The following is a 14513-nucleotide window of genomic DNA, read 5'->3' as shown; positions in this document are numbered from 1 at the left end:
TGTTCTTGTAGGTTAGATCAGGCCTTAGGATTGACTGTTGTATCCTTGCCAAGCATCCTGCCGATGCCTGAATATTAGCAATCCTTGCATTTGTAGTAGCTGAATGTTCTGTAGGTAACCTCAAAGGTTATGTGAAGATCTGTCCTTCTGACACATTCTGAAACTACAACAGTAGAGCAGGATTTCTGCAGTTCAGATGGTATAGATGTATTTGGAAGTCATTGAGTAGTTTTGTTGCCAGTCTGTTCATGTCTTTATCAACAATTTATGATTGTATATAGGAAATATCTCCCTGTCCAAAAGATCTTAAGCTTTCTAATAAAACCAAAATTTAAAGTATTAGATCTGCCTCTTTGATAAGTAAAAGCTTTCAAAATGAGAAATTCTTTAAATGCAGTCACTGTTCATCCTATCATTGTTCTAATTCTTTTTTTTTTTTTTTTTTTTTAATACTTGATCTTTCTAATTGCTAGGCGTTCAGTAAAAAGGATGATTGTACTTTCTGGAGTAGAATTTAGTAGGTTTAGAAATCCATTTCATCTTGAAATAATTCAGTGTAAATGAGAATGTGCTTCAATTTTTCACCTTCTCAAATGTCCTTACTAGGATAAAGGACAAAGAAGAACAGAGATTCAAATTTGTTATGCAGCACTTTCCTTTATATACTTTAAGGAAAACATTGTATATAATGACAAATGTATATATCTCTCTTAATCTTTTTCTTTCCTTTGCAGTACTTTCCACATAAGAATCTGAAGATGTTTCTGTGAGCCAGTGTTATCAGAAATGACTTGCCAGTCCAGCCTTTCTGAATCTCAGGCACCTTGGGGGCTTTTGTCCTCTAATTGTGGCTTCTTAGAACGCAAAAAGTATTGAAATAATTCTGGTGCACAAAGGGAGAGAAGCATCATTTGATCTACAGGATATTTGGAACAGTTGCATTTTTATCTTCACTGCTGGCTAAGCACTCTGCAAAGATGGTTGGGTTGTGGTTATTTTTTTAAAAACGGGCAGAATATTGTCAGAATATTATTAAAGGTATTTCCACATAGTTTTTATATTTATGAATATTTAATACTGCTCTTAAAAGCAAAAAAAAAAAAGAAGATTGTCAGGAAGATGAACTTCAGTGACTTTTCCAAGAGAAAGCAAGCATGGGCCTTAAATAACAAGATGCCTCTATCACTGTGGTGTACAGCTGGGGGTCTTGCATGGAAATACTCTTAGATGAAAGAACTGCAGTCAAGATCAACCTCCCAGTGTTGAAGACAACCACATCCCAGGTTTGCCTTTCAGTCACTGAAATGGCAGGTGCTGGGTTTGGTGCTTACCTTCAACCAATATTTTATGGATTGTCACGTCCTTATGAAACTTGAAATATTTGCCTTTTGTATATGATAACTGCATATGTGATTCATTTCTTTCCAAGATTAACTTTAAAACTGTGTCCTTAGTCTCAAAGGAAGTCTTGCATTTTACTGATTCTATGGGCTGATAATGTTGAATAGAAGAATACAATCATCTATTACCCATGAAGAAATTAAAGAAGCACAGCACTATTACTAAAGACATGAAAAGACATTTTCTTTTTAAACGAGCTATGCAATCTTTCCCGTAAAATGCATGAATGCAGCTCTGTATTTCTCCTTCCTCTTCAGCTGGAAATCAGCTATGTTATTTTTATTTTATTCCAGTACTGTTTAGGTACTGGGGCCTGAAGACAATCATACATGTATTACTGTTCTAACAGTCAATAGAAGGGCTCTGTCACTTACATGGCTTCTGTATCAAAATCATAACAATTAAAACTTTTGACTCATTTTATCGTGCTTTGAGAAATTTTGGGCTACACAACAAAATTAACTTCCATTCTACTCATTATTCCAACTACTGTAAAGTTAAATCTTTCAAAGGCTGAAATATGTTGCACTTATTGAAATAGCTGATAAAATATAGAAATTAATCCTTTTGCCATTTCTGTAGGTATGATGATGCTCTCTACTTTGGAACTTGTAACGGATGGTAAGCTTGCAGTGTAGGTTGCTGTTGAAATACACAATCTCCTTTCCTTTTTCCCCAGGGCTAATTTTTGTTTGCTTACCCATCAGAGGCACTTCTGATGCAGTCGCACAAGGTGGCACCATAACATCACATCACATCATGATTCCTCATGATTCATCACATCACAACATGATTCACATCAGTTACCTGTTTAAACGTTTCTCTGAAATACAGGGTGCTTATGTACTTTGCTACAAACAAAAAGATGAAAACTGCGGTTATCTGTTGATTTTAAAGCTGTAGGTAGTAACACAGAATTTCATATTCGCTAAAATTAACAGATTTAAATCTTAAAATGGGCAAAAATAAATACTGTTGAAACATACGTAAAAGTTAAATGATTTTGTCAAGTTTGCGTACGAGAGCTTCATTTGTAATACATGTTAATTGGACTGTGCCCCACTATAGTGAGTTTCTACCTTATTGCATTTTAAACCCTCTCTCAAATGCAAATACTGTAAGTTTCCAGGCAATTATTTTTTTCCTTTTGCATGGCATTAGTCTCAGTACTATCCGATAGCATGAAAAATATTGGGATGTTTTTCCCTTTCATAAGTTAATGTGCTTTTAATTCCATCTGTTCAGTTTTGCCATCTTTCAATATAAATATTTTTTTCATTTTTTTTATTATAAAATAGCAACTTGTGTTTTTTTTTTTTAATGTAGAAGTAATTATTTCATATACATCTGTCATATGTTCTCTGGAAATATGGTGGCCACAGCTGTTACAGGTAATAGAAACCTTTTGATTCATAGAATGTTTTCTTTATTTTCTGCCTTACCCTTTATAAATTGTGCTAGCTTGTTTGAGTTAAAACAGTGACACACTTGAAAAGTTGAAGTCTTTTTAGGTTGCCTGTAGTATTTACGTCTTTTTCATATTATGAGAAAGCACAAAAATAGAATAATTCAACTTAAAAATATTTTAGATGCACATTATGTGATATGGTGATATACATTAGTGATATGGTTTAGTGGAGGACTTGTTAGTGTTAGGTCAGAGGTTGGACTAGGTGATCTTGGAGGTCTCTTCCAACCTAGGTGATATTGTGTGATTCTGTGTGATGCGCTGAAGTTATCCACCATAATGTTAACTGTTAAGCAGTTTTATGTTGATGGGCTTAAAACATCTCAGTCTCAGGTAATCTATCCATTTAAACTTACTTTGTTTAAATGTTTAGACTTACACATATGGCTGATGTTCAAACTGTGGCAAGTGTGCTGTTCTGAGTAGAAATGCTTCAGTGAATTAAGGTCAAAGCAATGTGAGGCCTCGTATGGGACCTTATCTTTCTCAGTGCAATGGAGTCAGTTCCTAGGGTATGCTGTTTCTTTATGAGAACTGTAGAGGTCATATTAAAATTCCAGAAAATTTAAATGTACATGAAAAATTAAACAAATAGGGACCTTGCAGAAGCTAGAAAAGCTCATGTTGTAGAGACTTAACAGATTCAGATTTTCTGAAATAATAAGGAAGCTAGATAGAGGTTTTGGTACCGATACATTTGTAGAGTGGAGTCAAGATGCCCAGTAAATCAATCTGGGTTGAAATAACAGCAGGACTATAAAGTGTTTGTTATGTTACTGCCCAGCTTAGCTGGGACAGAAAGTGGAAATGAAATTGGATGAAGAAGGCATTAAAGACAAATCATGATTGCTGATATCTTTAGGAAGATGTGTCTGAGACAGAAGCAAAGGACATTGTGAGCACATGTTCTGCTTCTTTCTCTGTATGATTTTGCAGTTACTGGCCTTGTAGAGATGTTGGTGATGCTGAGTGACTATCAAATTCCCTCTGGTGGGGAAGAGGAATAGACTGCTCTTGGCGTAATTAAAAGAGCATCACCATAGCAGATGAGTGCCTTTATTTAACTGGAATTTCTGCCATTCTCTTCTGTAAGAGACATTTCAAAGTCTGAATTCTGAATGAAATTCCCTGCTGCCCTTTTCTTTAGACTAATTTGCAAGAGCAGTGACGGACAAGTCAACGACATCAGCCTCCCATGCTTTGGTAAGTTATCAAGTAAATTAATCGTTCCCTCTGTTCTGTTCTCAGTTAAGATTTGTTCAGAACCAAATATTTTTCTACTTAAATCCATGACTTTGTTAGATATATTTTGCACACACACAGTTGATCTTGCATGCATGCTGCTGACTGCGTGCTTGCAAACCCTGCAATATGCACCCTGATTTACTTTTTTCCACTTCTATGCACATACAGGTCGAGGCTGTATGTGCTTGAAGATGTAGGCCAAAGTGTTTCAACTCTGCTGCAGAGGGCTGTGGGCAGCAGTCCAGCCTCCTCCTCTGTTACTGTAGCTTCTCTCAAATGAAATCAGCAGGGGTGGCAGCCTGCCAGTAGCAAGAGCCTCCTTGCTGGGCGCTGAGTCACAGCCTGGACAGTTCAGCACAGACAAGGCTTGCTGTCTGCTACCTGTGCGAACAAACTAGACAAAATGGTAGCTGATGGATGAAAGGGTGTTAATTGAAGACCTGGGCCCTTCAGGAAAAGCTCTGTAAGAATGCAGGTACCAAGTGTCTCTCTTTACTTGACAGAAAAAGGTTTTCTCAGCTCAGTCTCAGAAAGTGCAGCCCAGCTCCTGCAGAGGAGGTCAGGTTCAACTTTTAGCAGGCCTTTCACTCCCACAGCCTATGGGCTGCTTCTCACACCACCCTGGAGACAGTACTGATAGTAAACTCACGCTGATTGTTAACAATCTGGTTTTAGTATTTGCTGTTCTGGGTTACTTCAATGATACTTAGAAATATGCTAATTTTCACCAGACTTTTTTCCTTTGAGAGGAAATGAGTTTCTATTTCAGAATCTGTTAAACTTTGTCATTATGAACTAGTGACCCTCAAAGGAAAAAGAACATTAGGATTTTAACCCAAATGGTCTTTTTGTTTTTCAGAAAATAGTCCTCCAACTTCTTTTGGTATGACTTTGTGCAGTAAGATTTGGCATGCAAAAATATAAAAATAAAAATCTGTAGATTCAGGGACAATTCCTTCTGCAGGAATAATTTGAAGCAGAAAGACTGCATTTGGTCTGTCTAAACAAATAGGTTAAGCAATGTGTGTATTCTCAGAAATAAACTAAATTCCAGCAAATTCAGCAAGGCCTTTCATGTTCAAAAGTTTTCCTCTGTTTTATGGTGATTTTAGTCACTGTTTTTCTTCCAGTGATAAAAACAGATATGATAAGGAAATACAAATATTGCCTATTGTAATTTATTTCATCCTAATGACAGTAGCAGTAGACTTTAAAGAGTGACCTGAGAAATAGTAAAGTTAGGCTTTCTGCAGAATTTGCTAGCAAATGTTCCTAATGAAATGACTTGATCCCATGTGACTCACTTGGAGTATTTTTCCATTTCCAGTTACCTCCTGTGGATGAAAAAGCAGAATACAAGGAAAGAATTATCGGCATCCAAAGATGGTGTATTTGAGGTCTTTTCCTGCTTCCAGGAAATTCACAAAATTAAATACTGGTTTATTACTGCAGTAAGTCTGACCTGAATTGCTCAGAATTGCTTCTTTCGCTCACTGTGGTAATTCTGTACTAGCCAGATATCCTTGAGTGCCTGATTTCAACAACAGGAAGACTCCTACTCCTTTCAGTAGGCAGGCTTCAGATCACATCTTAAATAATATTTTGCTTGTTCAAACACAGAATGCTTAAAAAAACAGATCAAAGACAGAAAATAACAAATGATTATTTCTGAAGAAGTACTAATAAGCAGGCACTGTCAGAAGTGGAAAACGGATTTGCTGCAAGTTTTGTTACCTCATTCTTTATTAAGCAAAATACAACAAGTGAGAAAATATTCTAGGTTCATGTGACAGATGAGATAAGCAGTGTGTTTGATAACAGTGGCCAGGAGAGCTAAAGGAAACATATGAAACAATCTGTGTAATCAGCACTATTTTCCAAGCTGGAGAAATTTGTATGGATTTGGAAACCTGCTAAAGTTTACAAATCAGTCCATGGTAATGCAAAAGTTGAATGTCTTGTGACCCAGATTCCACCTCTGCAGACAGAGATTTCCAGGTTTGGGTGGAGTCTAAATGGTAGTTAGCAGTTTCCATCAATCTCCTTTGACACACAAGGTTCCTCACTTTTAGTCGTGGGGGGACTTAAAGCACATCATGTGAGCAGCAGGCCTTTAGCTGCAAAATAAAAAGAAGGGAAGAATTTCTGAGCAGCTTGTGAAACCAGAACTGTAGTCCTGCTATGTTTTGTAGGACCACTGTACTAGGTATCTCCAATTTAATGCAAGTATCTTATTTATGGCCAGTTTAGCTTCAATTCTAGAGCTCAGCATTCACTTCTGGAGAAGAAATCTTTTGTTATGAAATTATCCTCTATTGTTTGTGTAACTGAGTTTGAGCATATTATTTTAATAGACATTTTGAATAGAAAAATATAATTTTTGAATAATACTTTCTTAAAACCTCTGGACTACAGGCCACAGTTATTACTTTCCATCTGCTTTCATATACTCAGCCAATAAAAAGAAGTCATGGAGCACAGGGTGAGGAACAGGTTTTCTTATACAAGGAATTGACACCAATAGCATGTATCTCGGTGACAAGTGAACAACAAACAGAAAGGACTCTTTGGGATAGAAAAGAATGGGCATGTCCGTGTATCTTCTGGGCACAGTCTTCATCCAGTCTCCTCATAAAAAATGAAATGGATTAATTAGTTCTTCTTATATATCTTCCTCTTTAAGTGTGCAGGTAGCAGTTTAACTTTGCATGGTTTAGTTGTGTTGAGGCAGATACTAGCCAATACAGTTCTTTGCGCTGAGGATCCAGTCATACTATTTGTGCGAAGCAGTACCATTTTCTCTGTTATGACCCTTTGATTTTGGTGAGTTTATGTAAAGATGAAGAGCCAATCAATGACAATAAGGATGAATCTTGCCCTGAGACTACTGAAAAATTACAACACCCTGAATCCTTAGCCATTTAATCTGTGCCTTACTTACATTGTAGGAGTTTTATGGCTTTACAGATTCAAACAAAATATATTTAAGGTTTTATAGAGATTAGGACATCTGAGTTTGCACAATATAATTATTTCCTGTAACACTGTACAGTGAATTCAGCTAACGTTCCCTCTCATTTGCTTGCTTGAAATGAGTACATTTTGTCCACAAAGAGTCTGAAGGCTTACCACTAAATATCACTGCACTAGACATTCTGAGTAAGCATTTGATAAATTCTGGTGAAACCAGAGTAAATGCATTAAATAGTAATTGCATATTTTAACTGAACCTCTCCTAGGAATAAACTTGATATGTTATATATCCCTTTGAAAATGTTTGAGTAGCATTTGAAGGTTCACTCCTGAATCTCTGTCATATATTATATATTAGTTGGTCTACCTCAGTGCAGTACATTTGGCTTCAAGTCTCTCAGGTCTGCCAAGAAATTTGGGACTTATTCTGATCACACAGCTGTAGAAATAAAGTCCATTGTGTTCTGTTTATTTTCATTGAAAATTATAGCTGTGTTGAAGTAGACCAGTTATTGACCTATTTATAGTATATTCTAACTATTGCTTAATTTTTTCTTGTTTTCAGCAGAGAGCAGATAGATCACCGGGTTTCCGCAGTTAATCTGCAGTATTAACCTTGTGAATGCCAGTGCAGAGATAAGGTAGGGTGAGCAGGGAAAATTAAGCCTGTTATGTAAAAAGAGACTGAACAAAGTATTGTCTTAGGAAAGTGAAACTGAGAGGGTTATGAATCCTGTGATGAAACTCAGGAAACTTGACTCGGTGACCTGGGTTTTGAAACGTACAAAGCCTCCCACCTTTCCCTCTACTATTTACCTTTAGTTATATAAAACAGTTATTGAATTGGTAGCTAATCTACCCCAATTTAATAAGTTACAAATAAATGTGATTCTTCATGACCTATGATGCTTACTAATCTCCATTTTATGTCCCGCTAAGAGGGGGAAAATGATGAAGTGTATGCAGAGGAAAAGGAGTCAAGGACACTTCCCTGGTCATCTACTGATAGATTTATTCTGCCCCCAAGTGGGACCTTCAGTCACCTCTATGACTGCTGAGGCAGCCAATTTCTAAACTCTTTTTCAGCTTAGAAATCCATTATAAGGACAGGAGGAAAAGACAATTGTGGTGATAATTTTTAATGAAAATTCATAGATTATATCTTTTTTGTGAATAGGATTTGCTTTCTACCTAGTATCTTTTTACTCTTTCTGCTAATTGAGACACTATGATGATGTTGCTGGCTGCATGTTTCTTCTTGAGTTTGTAAAATGAAGTAGACCCCTTTTTTATTTTAATGATTTTTCTTGTCTCACCTTAGGAGTCTAGATTTTTGTTTTTACCAGCTTTGATTTATAATCACCTGTGATGTATGGCAGGGTTTAATGATATGACTGCTTTGCATCTTTCAGCTACAAGCTTAATGAGTTTATTAGAAGTATTTGTTTGGAATTTTAGCCAGAGTGTCTTTGAACGTGCATGGTCAGTGAAACATAACTGAACAGAATGGAAATAGGTAGCAGCACTTTTGGAATAGTCCCACCACTTTGGGATCTGGAGAATGTAAAGCCTATTCATTGCATTTCTGCCTTCAATCCAGCTGAGTTGCAAAAGCGCACTGTCACTTATTTTAAATAGAGCTTTTCCAATATTCACAAGAAAACATAAAGTATGGTCGTCAAAACTTTTGATAGATTTTTATGAAAGGTGTACACATACTAGTGTATGTATCACTTTATGTATCACTTTTAATGTGCATGAGGTTTCAGAGGTCTTTATTATGAAGACCTCATAAAATGAATATTTTATTCATTATTGAACAAGGAACAAGATTTACAATTTGTATTCAGTCTTCCAAAAAACACAGGAGAATGTCTAGACACTGTGAGGAGAAGGAGTCTTGACTGAAAGCTATTAATTCCACTTCAAGAGCTGGTATTTTGTTTGCTGTTAGATTAGTGTAACTAATAGGAGAGTGAGACAGAGGGCTTGAGGTTGTCCCAGAAACTGTTCTTTTTTGGTTTACTTTCTTTTCTTCTTAAACTTACTTATTCAAGTTTGAAGTTTGAAGTCTCAGTGAAGAGTCATGGAGTTTTTGCTTCTGTATATGCCAGCTGTAAAACTTTTTTGAGAGGCTAGGCATATTAAAGAGACTTAAAAAAAAAAAAATCCTGATGCTTTCATTCAAAACTAATTACACCTTCTCAGAAAACTGTTACGTTCCTCCCAGTAATACTAGTTGTGAGGGGTTGGAGCTTATGAATACTAAGAGATGTAACAAATAAAAGGTATAAAACTCATTATGATAAACATGTATGTGAAACAAAAGGCAAGGAGCATGACCAATTTTAATGTCTAAGAAAACATTCCTTAAGAACAGTTATACCATATCCTGGGTATGACTGTTTGCATCATTTGCAGAAAATCTATGGATCTATACAAGAGAGGCAATATATTTAAAAATAAATAAATATTTTCTCCTGTAAATGGTATATTTATTACTAAGGTGATAAAAAGTATGAATGATTGTTCTACAGATACCCAGATAAGATTTCAAATAAATATAGAATAAATTTAAGTTTAAAGAGCTTAATTCTTCTTCAGTTCTCACAAGGTTATTTTTGAATGTATCCGTGCAAATTTTAAGATGAGTCAACCCAAAGGTTTTGCTTACAGTAAGAAATACAGTATTCATTACATTGATGGCATTACATTGCACATAAATACTACTTTACCTGCATGCAACTGTTAAATTAATGTAATCAAGTATACAAGTTGTTACTAAAATGCTGATGGTATTTTAAGCCACCCACAAGGTTTTCTTTGTGTTAGGTCCTGCGCAGAAGACAGAACAAAATCCTAGTTTCTGCCTCAGCAGGGTTTACAACCTAAGAATATGAAGGTCAGTCAGACTTTTAGGAATACAAATTCACATATTGTCATTAGCTGCAATTCTTCATTAGTGTAAGTTCTATTGTATCATTCTAAAGTCTTGTAGTATGACAACATTAAGAACTTCATAAATCCTGCAGCCATTGTCACATCCTACCTCAGTTCAAGTGCATCCTAAGTCTGTGGGAGTCATGGTTTAATTCATAAAGGGGGTACCTGAGATATCTAAGCAATTCCAAGTTTGTAGTTCATTCATACGAGAGAATATGGGGAAGAAAGTCATCCGCTTGACTTTTGAAATATCTATAGCCAAGGCTCATGGTAAAGAGTGTATTCTCCTCTCTGAAACGGAACAACTACTTTTGAAGCTCTTTTTTAGGTTTGTGCTGAGCTTTATTAGCCAATTTGTAGTGGATTTCAGATATAACCAATAAAATTAGAAATTACATAGAACTGCAGAAAAAAAATATTCCCAACCTTCATTAGGAGTTACCAAATCCTGTGAAAGACTAAATCTAAACAGCACAAGATTGCAAAGGACAGTTTTTCCAGCAACAAGTCATGTCAAACATTAGTTGGCTTTGTGTTCACAGTCATTGCTAAGTCTTGGTGAGTCACTGCAGTTTTAATTCCCTTTTCAGCAGAGTATTAGGATAAGGCCTATGTACCTCTGGATATTTGACAGCAGGCTGAATTTCTGTTGCCTGTGAAGTGCTCTGTAAAGTCCTCGCCTTGGCAACTAGGCCACTATGAGTGTTGATATTCCAAGTTCACAGATGAAGGGGACTGAGAAAGCAGACAAAGACATTTTTCCAAGCAACACTATGCCAAAGCTCGTCTTGTTTCTAAGCCAGTACTGATACCTTGAACTATGTAAGGTCTTGTGTCTGGTCTTGTATAAACTGTTCTTTATAGTCCTGCAGCTTTCCATTCTCATGTGAAAGTAATGGGAGGGCTCTTCATTGCATATGGCTTTGAAACACATCTCTTATTATAGGTGAACAGAAATATTTACATTTAACTAGAATCAGTTGTACTTTGCATAAGAGCACAAATACTTCTGTTCTTTCATTTGCAAATGGTTTTAAAATAAATAAGAACGACAAATTTGTGATAGGGTCCATTTCACACACACACACATACACCAAAAAAAAAAAAAAAAAAAAAAAAGTAATCAGGTTCCTCTTTTGAAGTTAATTTTGAGATCTTTTGTCACTGAATATTTTAATGGAGTTAAAAGAAAAGCCGGTCCAAAATAGTCAGAAGTGGCTACATCTTGGTTACTCAAAGATATTAAGCATCCACAAACAGACTGATAATTTGAAGTTTACACTACTTTATAAGAAATGTTTGTTTCTTTCTGCTACATGTCTTGTTTTCCCTTTATAAACAATCAAACCAGCTGTGAAAAACACCAGAGTGATGAACATTTTACACCTATTTTCTACAGCTATTGAGCACTGCAAGAGTAGGTCATCAGTCAGGACTAAAATTGCCAGCAAGTCTAGCAAAAGATTAATGCAGTTCATTCTTGCTGCTAATGAAACTGAGGAGGGTATGAATCAAGCAAAGCTTTATATCACTAGAAGGGAGTTATTTCTAAGTCTGCTTGAGCTGTGGCTGAGGCAGTTTCACACAAGACAGAAAAGTAATTCATTTAATCAATTCACACTGTGCACTACATTACCTGCTACATGTTTATGTTGTGTCACAAATCAAAGTTTTAGCCCATTTCCTACCAAAAAAAATCTATAGGAAAAATCTAATCCTAGGCAGTTGCACTCTTAGAAGGATTCCATCTTGGAAGTTTCCTTATGTATTTAAAGCTTCTGTCTCAGGCTTTCAGATATCAATCTTGGAAATGAAATTGGATAATAATTTTATCAACTTCAGAGCAACGCTAATATTGAGATGGCGATGGACAGCTTTTCATATTCTTTATGACAGTTACAATCAACCTGGATTTTTCTCTTGTGTTCTGTGTTCCAAAACCATAAAACCAGAAGTCTAAACTGAATCATAGGACACCTGCTTTTTCCTTATGAAACATTTGATACATCTTTTTCATTGGCACTGAGTCATTCTTTTCCACCTCCCACTAAGATAAAGTGTAAATGTCTAAGCTACCTGAAGAAGACATAATCCAACATAGATGACAACTTGCTGATCTGTGGTCTGCTTTTTGCTGTCACTGAAATCAGTAAACAAACAAACAAACAAAAACCAATCCTTTTCATAATCCCAGGGCAAGTCTAGCAGTTGTATGTTCTTATATCTTCTGTGGTTAAAATTCAGTATGTGTTTAATCATGTTGGTTTCACATATAAACCTATGTCCACAATCTAACACTTTCAGGAAGAAAAACTCTATTGCATGTAGATGATATTAAATTATTCTTGATGTATATGGAACTAATCACTGAGACATAATCAAGCCTTATGTTAAGTAGTTAGGATGAAATTACTGCCATTACAGAATTTTTAATAGTTAAGAAAGTTTGCTATTGGGTGCTATTGAGTATCATAAGTGAACTCTCCCTTTCCCTTATTATTTTGTATGTCTGAAGGGTATTGGACCTTGAATTTTTCTATTGCTAGAAAACTGTTTGGGAGCATAGAGAACTACTGGAACCTGAATGACTGCAGGGGCAAGGAATTTTCATTATGATCACTGAGTGGTCCTGTCCATTTCTGTGTATTGACTTTATTAAGACACTGATGTACATGTGCAAAGCACCTAGCTGCTTATTATCCTTCATTGTCTTTTTGTAGTTCATGATTCCTAAAGAATACATCAGAGAAATACTATCTTCTGAAGCATTTAACATCCTTGCTATCTTGGTTAAAATTACTTTACAGAATCTTCTAGTAATATTGCAGGAAAACACAAACTTTTATTTAACATAAACCAGAGGAGAATGAAGAAGTAAACAGTAGCAAATAAGAGATCATTATAGATCCATGCCATAAGGAAATACAAGAGAGAAAAAAAATATATATTTGCAATCATTTATTTTTACAGTTTAAAAAAAATATTCTAAGAGAACTTTGACCAAAGCAAAAACCGCAGGATATTGTCTGATGTTTTTACCTCTTAAGTGTTGCCAAGTTGGGAAAAAACAGAATTTATAAAGATGAAGCATCAGCTTGGGCTTGCCAAGTCACTTTTTTCTGTCTTGGTTATCAAAAGTAAGGAAATGAGTGGATGCTATGATTGAATGATGCTATATTTTCCTTTGCTTACATAAAAATTGTTTCTATGGTAGCTTTCAGAGTAAGGGTAATGAGCTCAGGCTGAAAAGTAGTAATTGTTTTCTGTAATTCACAGGTCTAAGGTGACTGCCGGCTCATTGTTATGTATTACTATGACATTAATAAATGTCCATCTGAGTACAGTTTGCTTTTTTAGGAAGTGCTTTTTCCTGTGCTAATTTCACCCTTGTAAATGAAACATTCTTCCTGCCAAGGAGATACCAGTATGTTTGGTAAACAAGGCCTGAGTTTCTCGTTTTAAGTGTTGAACCTTAAGGTTCATGTTGGCATGAACTAGATCCAATTCCCATTGTCACAGAAAAGTCTGCATGGGGCACTGCAACACCAGGTGAGCTTGTCTGAGCTCTACACTCAGACGATGGAGTATAGGCTTGGGTACTGAGGGTGTCTTCAGTCCCAGAAGGAGTACAGACATATCAGCACAACACTGTATTTGAATACACAATTGTCCTGCCAAAACACTGCATAAGCATAGCCAGTGCTGGCTCTGCTTCTGTGTTGTGCTGTAACATTCAGTGTATCCCTGAGGCTTGTTCTTAACCGATGTTTCTTGTGTTATGATCTGAATGCAGTTGGTGCTAGAATTCACAATTACTGCCCAATATCCTGCTTCTTTATTCAGTTATTTCTTCAATCAGTTATTTCACAGAATCACAGAATCATCTAGGTTGGAAGAGATCTCCAAGATCACCTAGTCCAACCTCTGACCTAACACTAACAAGTCCTCCACTAAACCGTATCATTAATATATATCACCATATCACATAATGCCCATCTATATCTAAATGTATTTTAAAGACCTTCAGGGATGGTCACTCAACCACTTCCCTGGGAAGCCTATTCCAATGCCTAACTTTCTTCAATATTGTGTCTATTGTGGAGAGTCTGAATGACCACTTAACACTCTGGCAGTAAATAAGCCGTCTTAATTGTCCTCAGTACTCCTTATTCATTTTCAGTTCTTTCATTAAGCTTCCCCCAACACTTTCCTGTTAGCCCTCTCAAATTGCTGCTCCCTTATTTGCAGAGTACATTGCGTTATGTATTCCTTTTCAGTGAGATGTTCTGAAGACAGACATTTCAAGAAAGAGAGTCTAAGTTGTTTTAATAAATACGATGATGTCACCTGCTTCCCCTGATTCTTTCACTTCTCAGGAGAAAATTCATAATGAAAGCTCATGAAATGACATTTGGGAGAGCTGTTTCTGTGTCTGCATCTCACATTCAGGAAATAACTCAGATATGGCAGTACACATCAGTGC

The 14513-nt window shown here is 36.1% G+C and overlaps 1 protein-coding gene across 7 annotated transcripts in view; it reads left to right on the top strand.

Moving 5' to 3' along the window:
• The window catches only part of CIB2 (calcium and integrin binding family member 2), a 42828-nt gene extending 41004 nt beyond the window's left edge, over positions 1-1824 (top strand). For all 7 annotated transcript variants that reach the window (XM_035335456.1, XM_035335449.1, XM_035335453.1 and 4 more), the window contains one exon: positions 735-1824. In XM_035335456.1, coding sequence (XP_035191347.1) covers positions 735-756 — 22 coding nt within the window. In that variant the 3' untranslated portion in view covers positions 757-1824. The remainder of the gene's footprint in view (positions 1-734) is intronic.
• The last annotated feature ends 12689 nt before the right edge of the window (positions 1825-14513 follow it).

This window comes from Oxyura jamaicensis, chromosome 10 (genome assembly GCF_011077185.1).
Source record: "Oxyura jamaicensis isolate SHBP4307 breed ruddy duck chromosome 10, BPBGC_Ojam_1.0, whole genome shotgun sequence".
In the NCBI taxonomy this organism is placed as follows: domain Eukaryota; kingdom Metazoa; phylum Chordata; class Aves; order Anseriformes; family Anatidae; genus Oxyura; species Oxyura jamaicensis.
The sequence above is the reverse complement of the archived record's forward strand: the minus strand, read 5'-3'. Positions and strand labels throughout refer to the sequence as shown.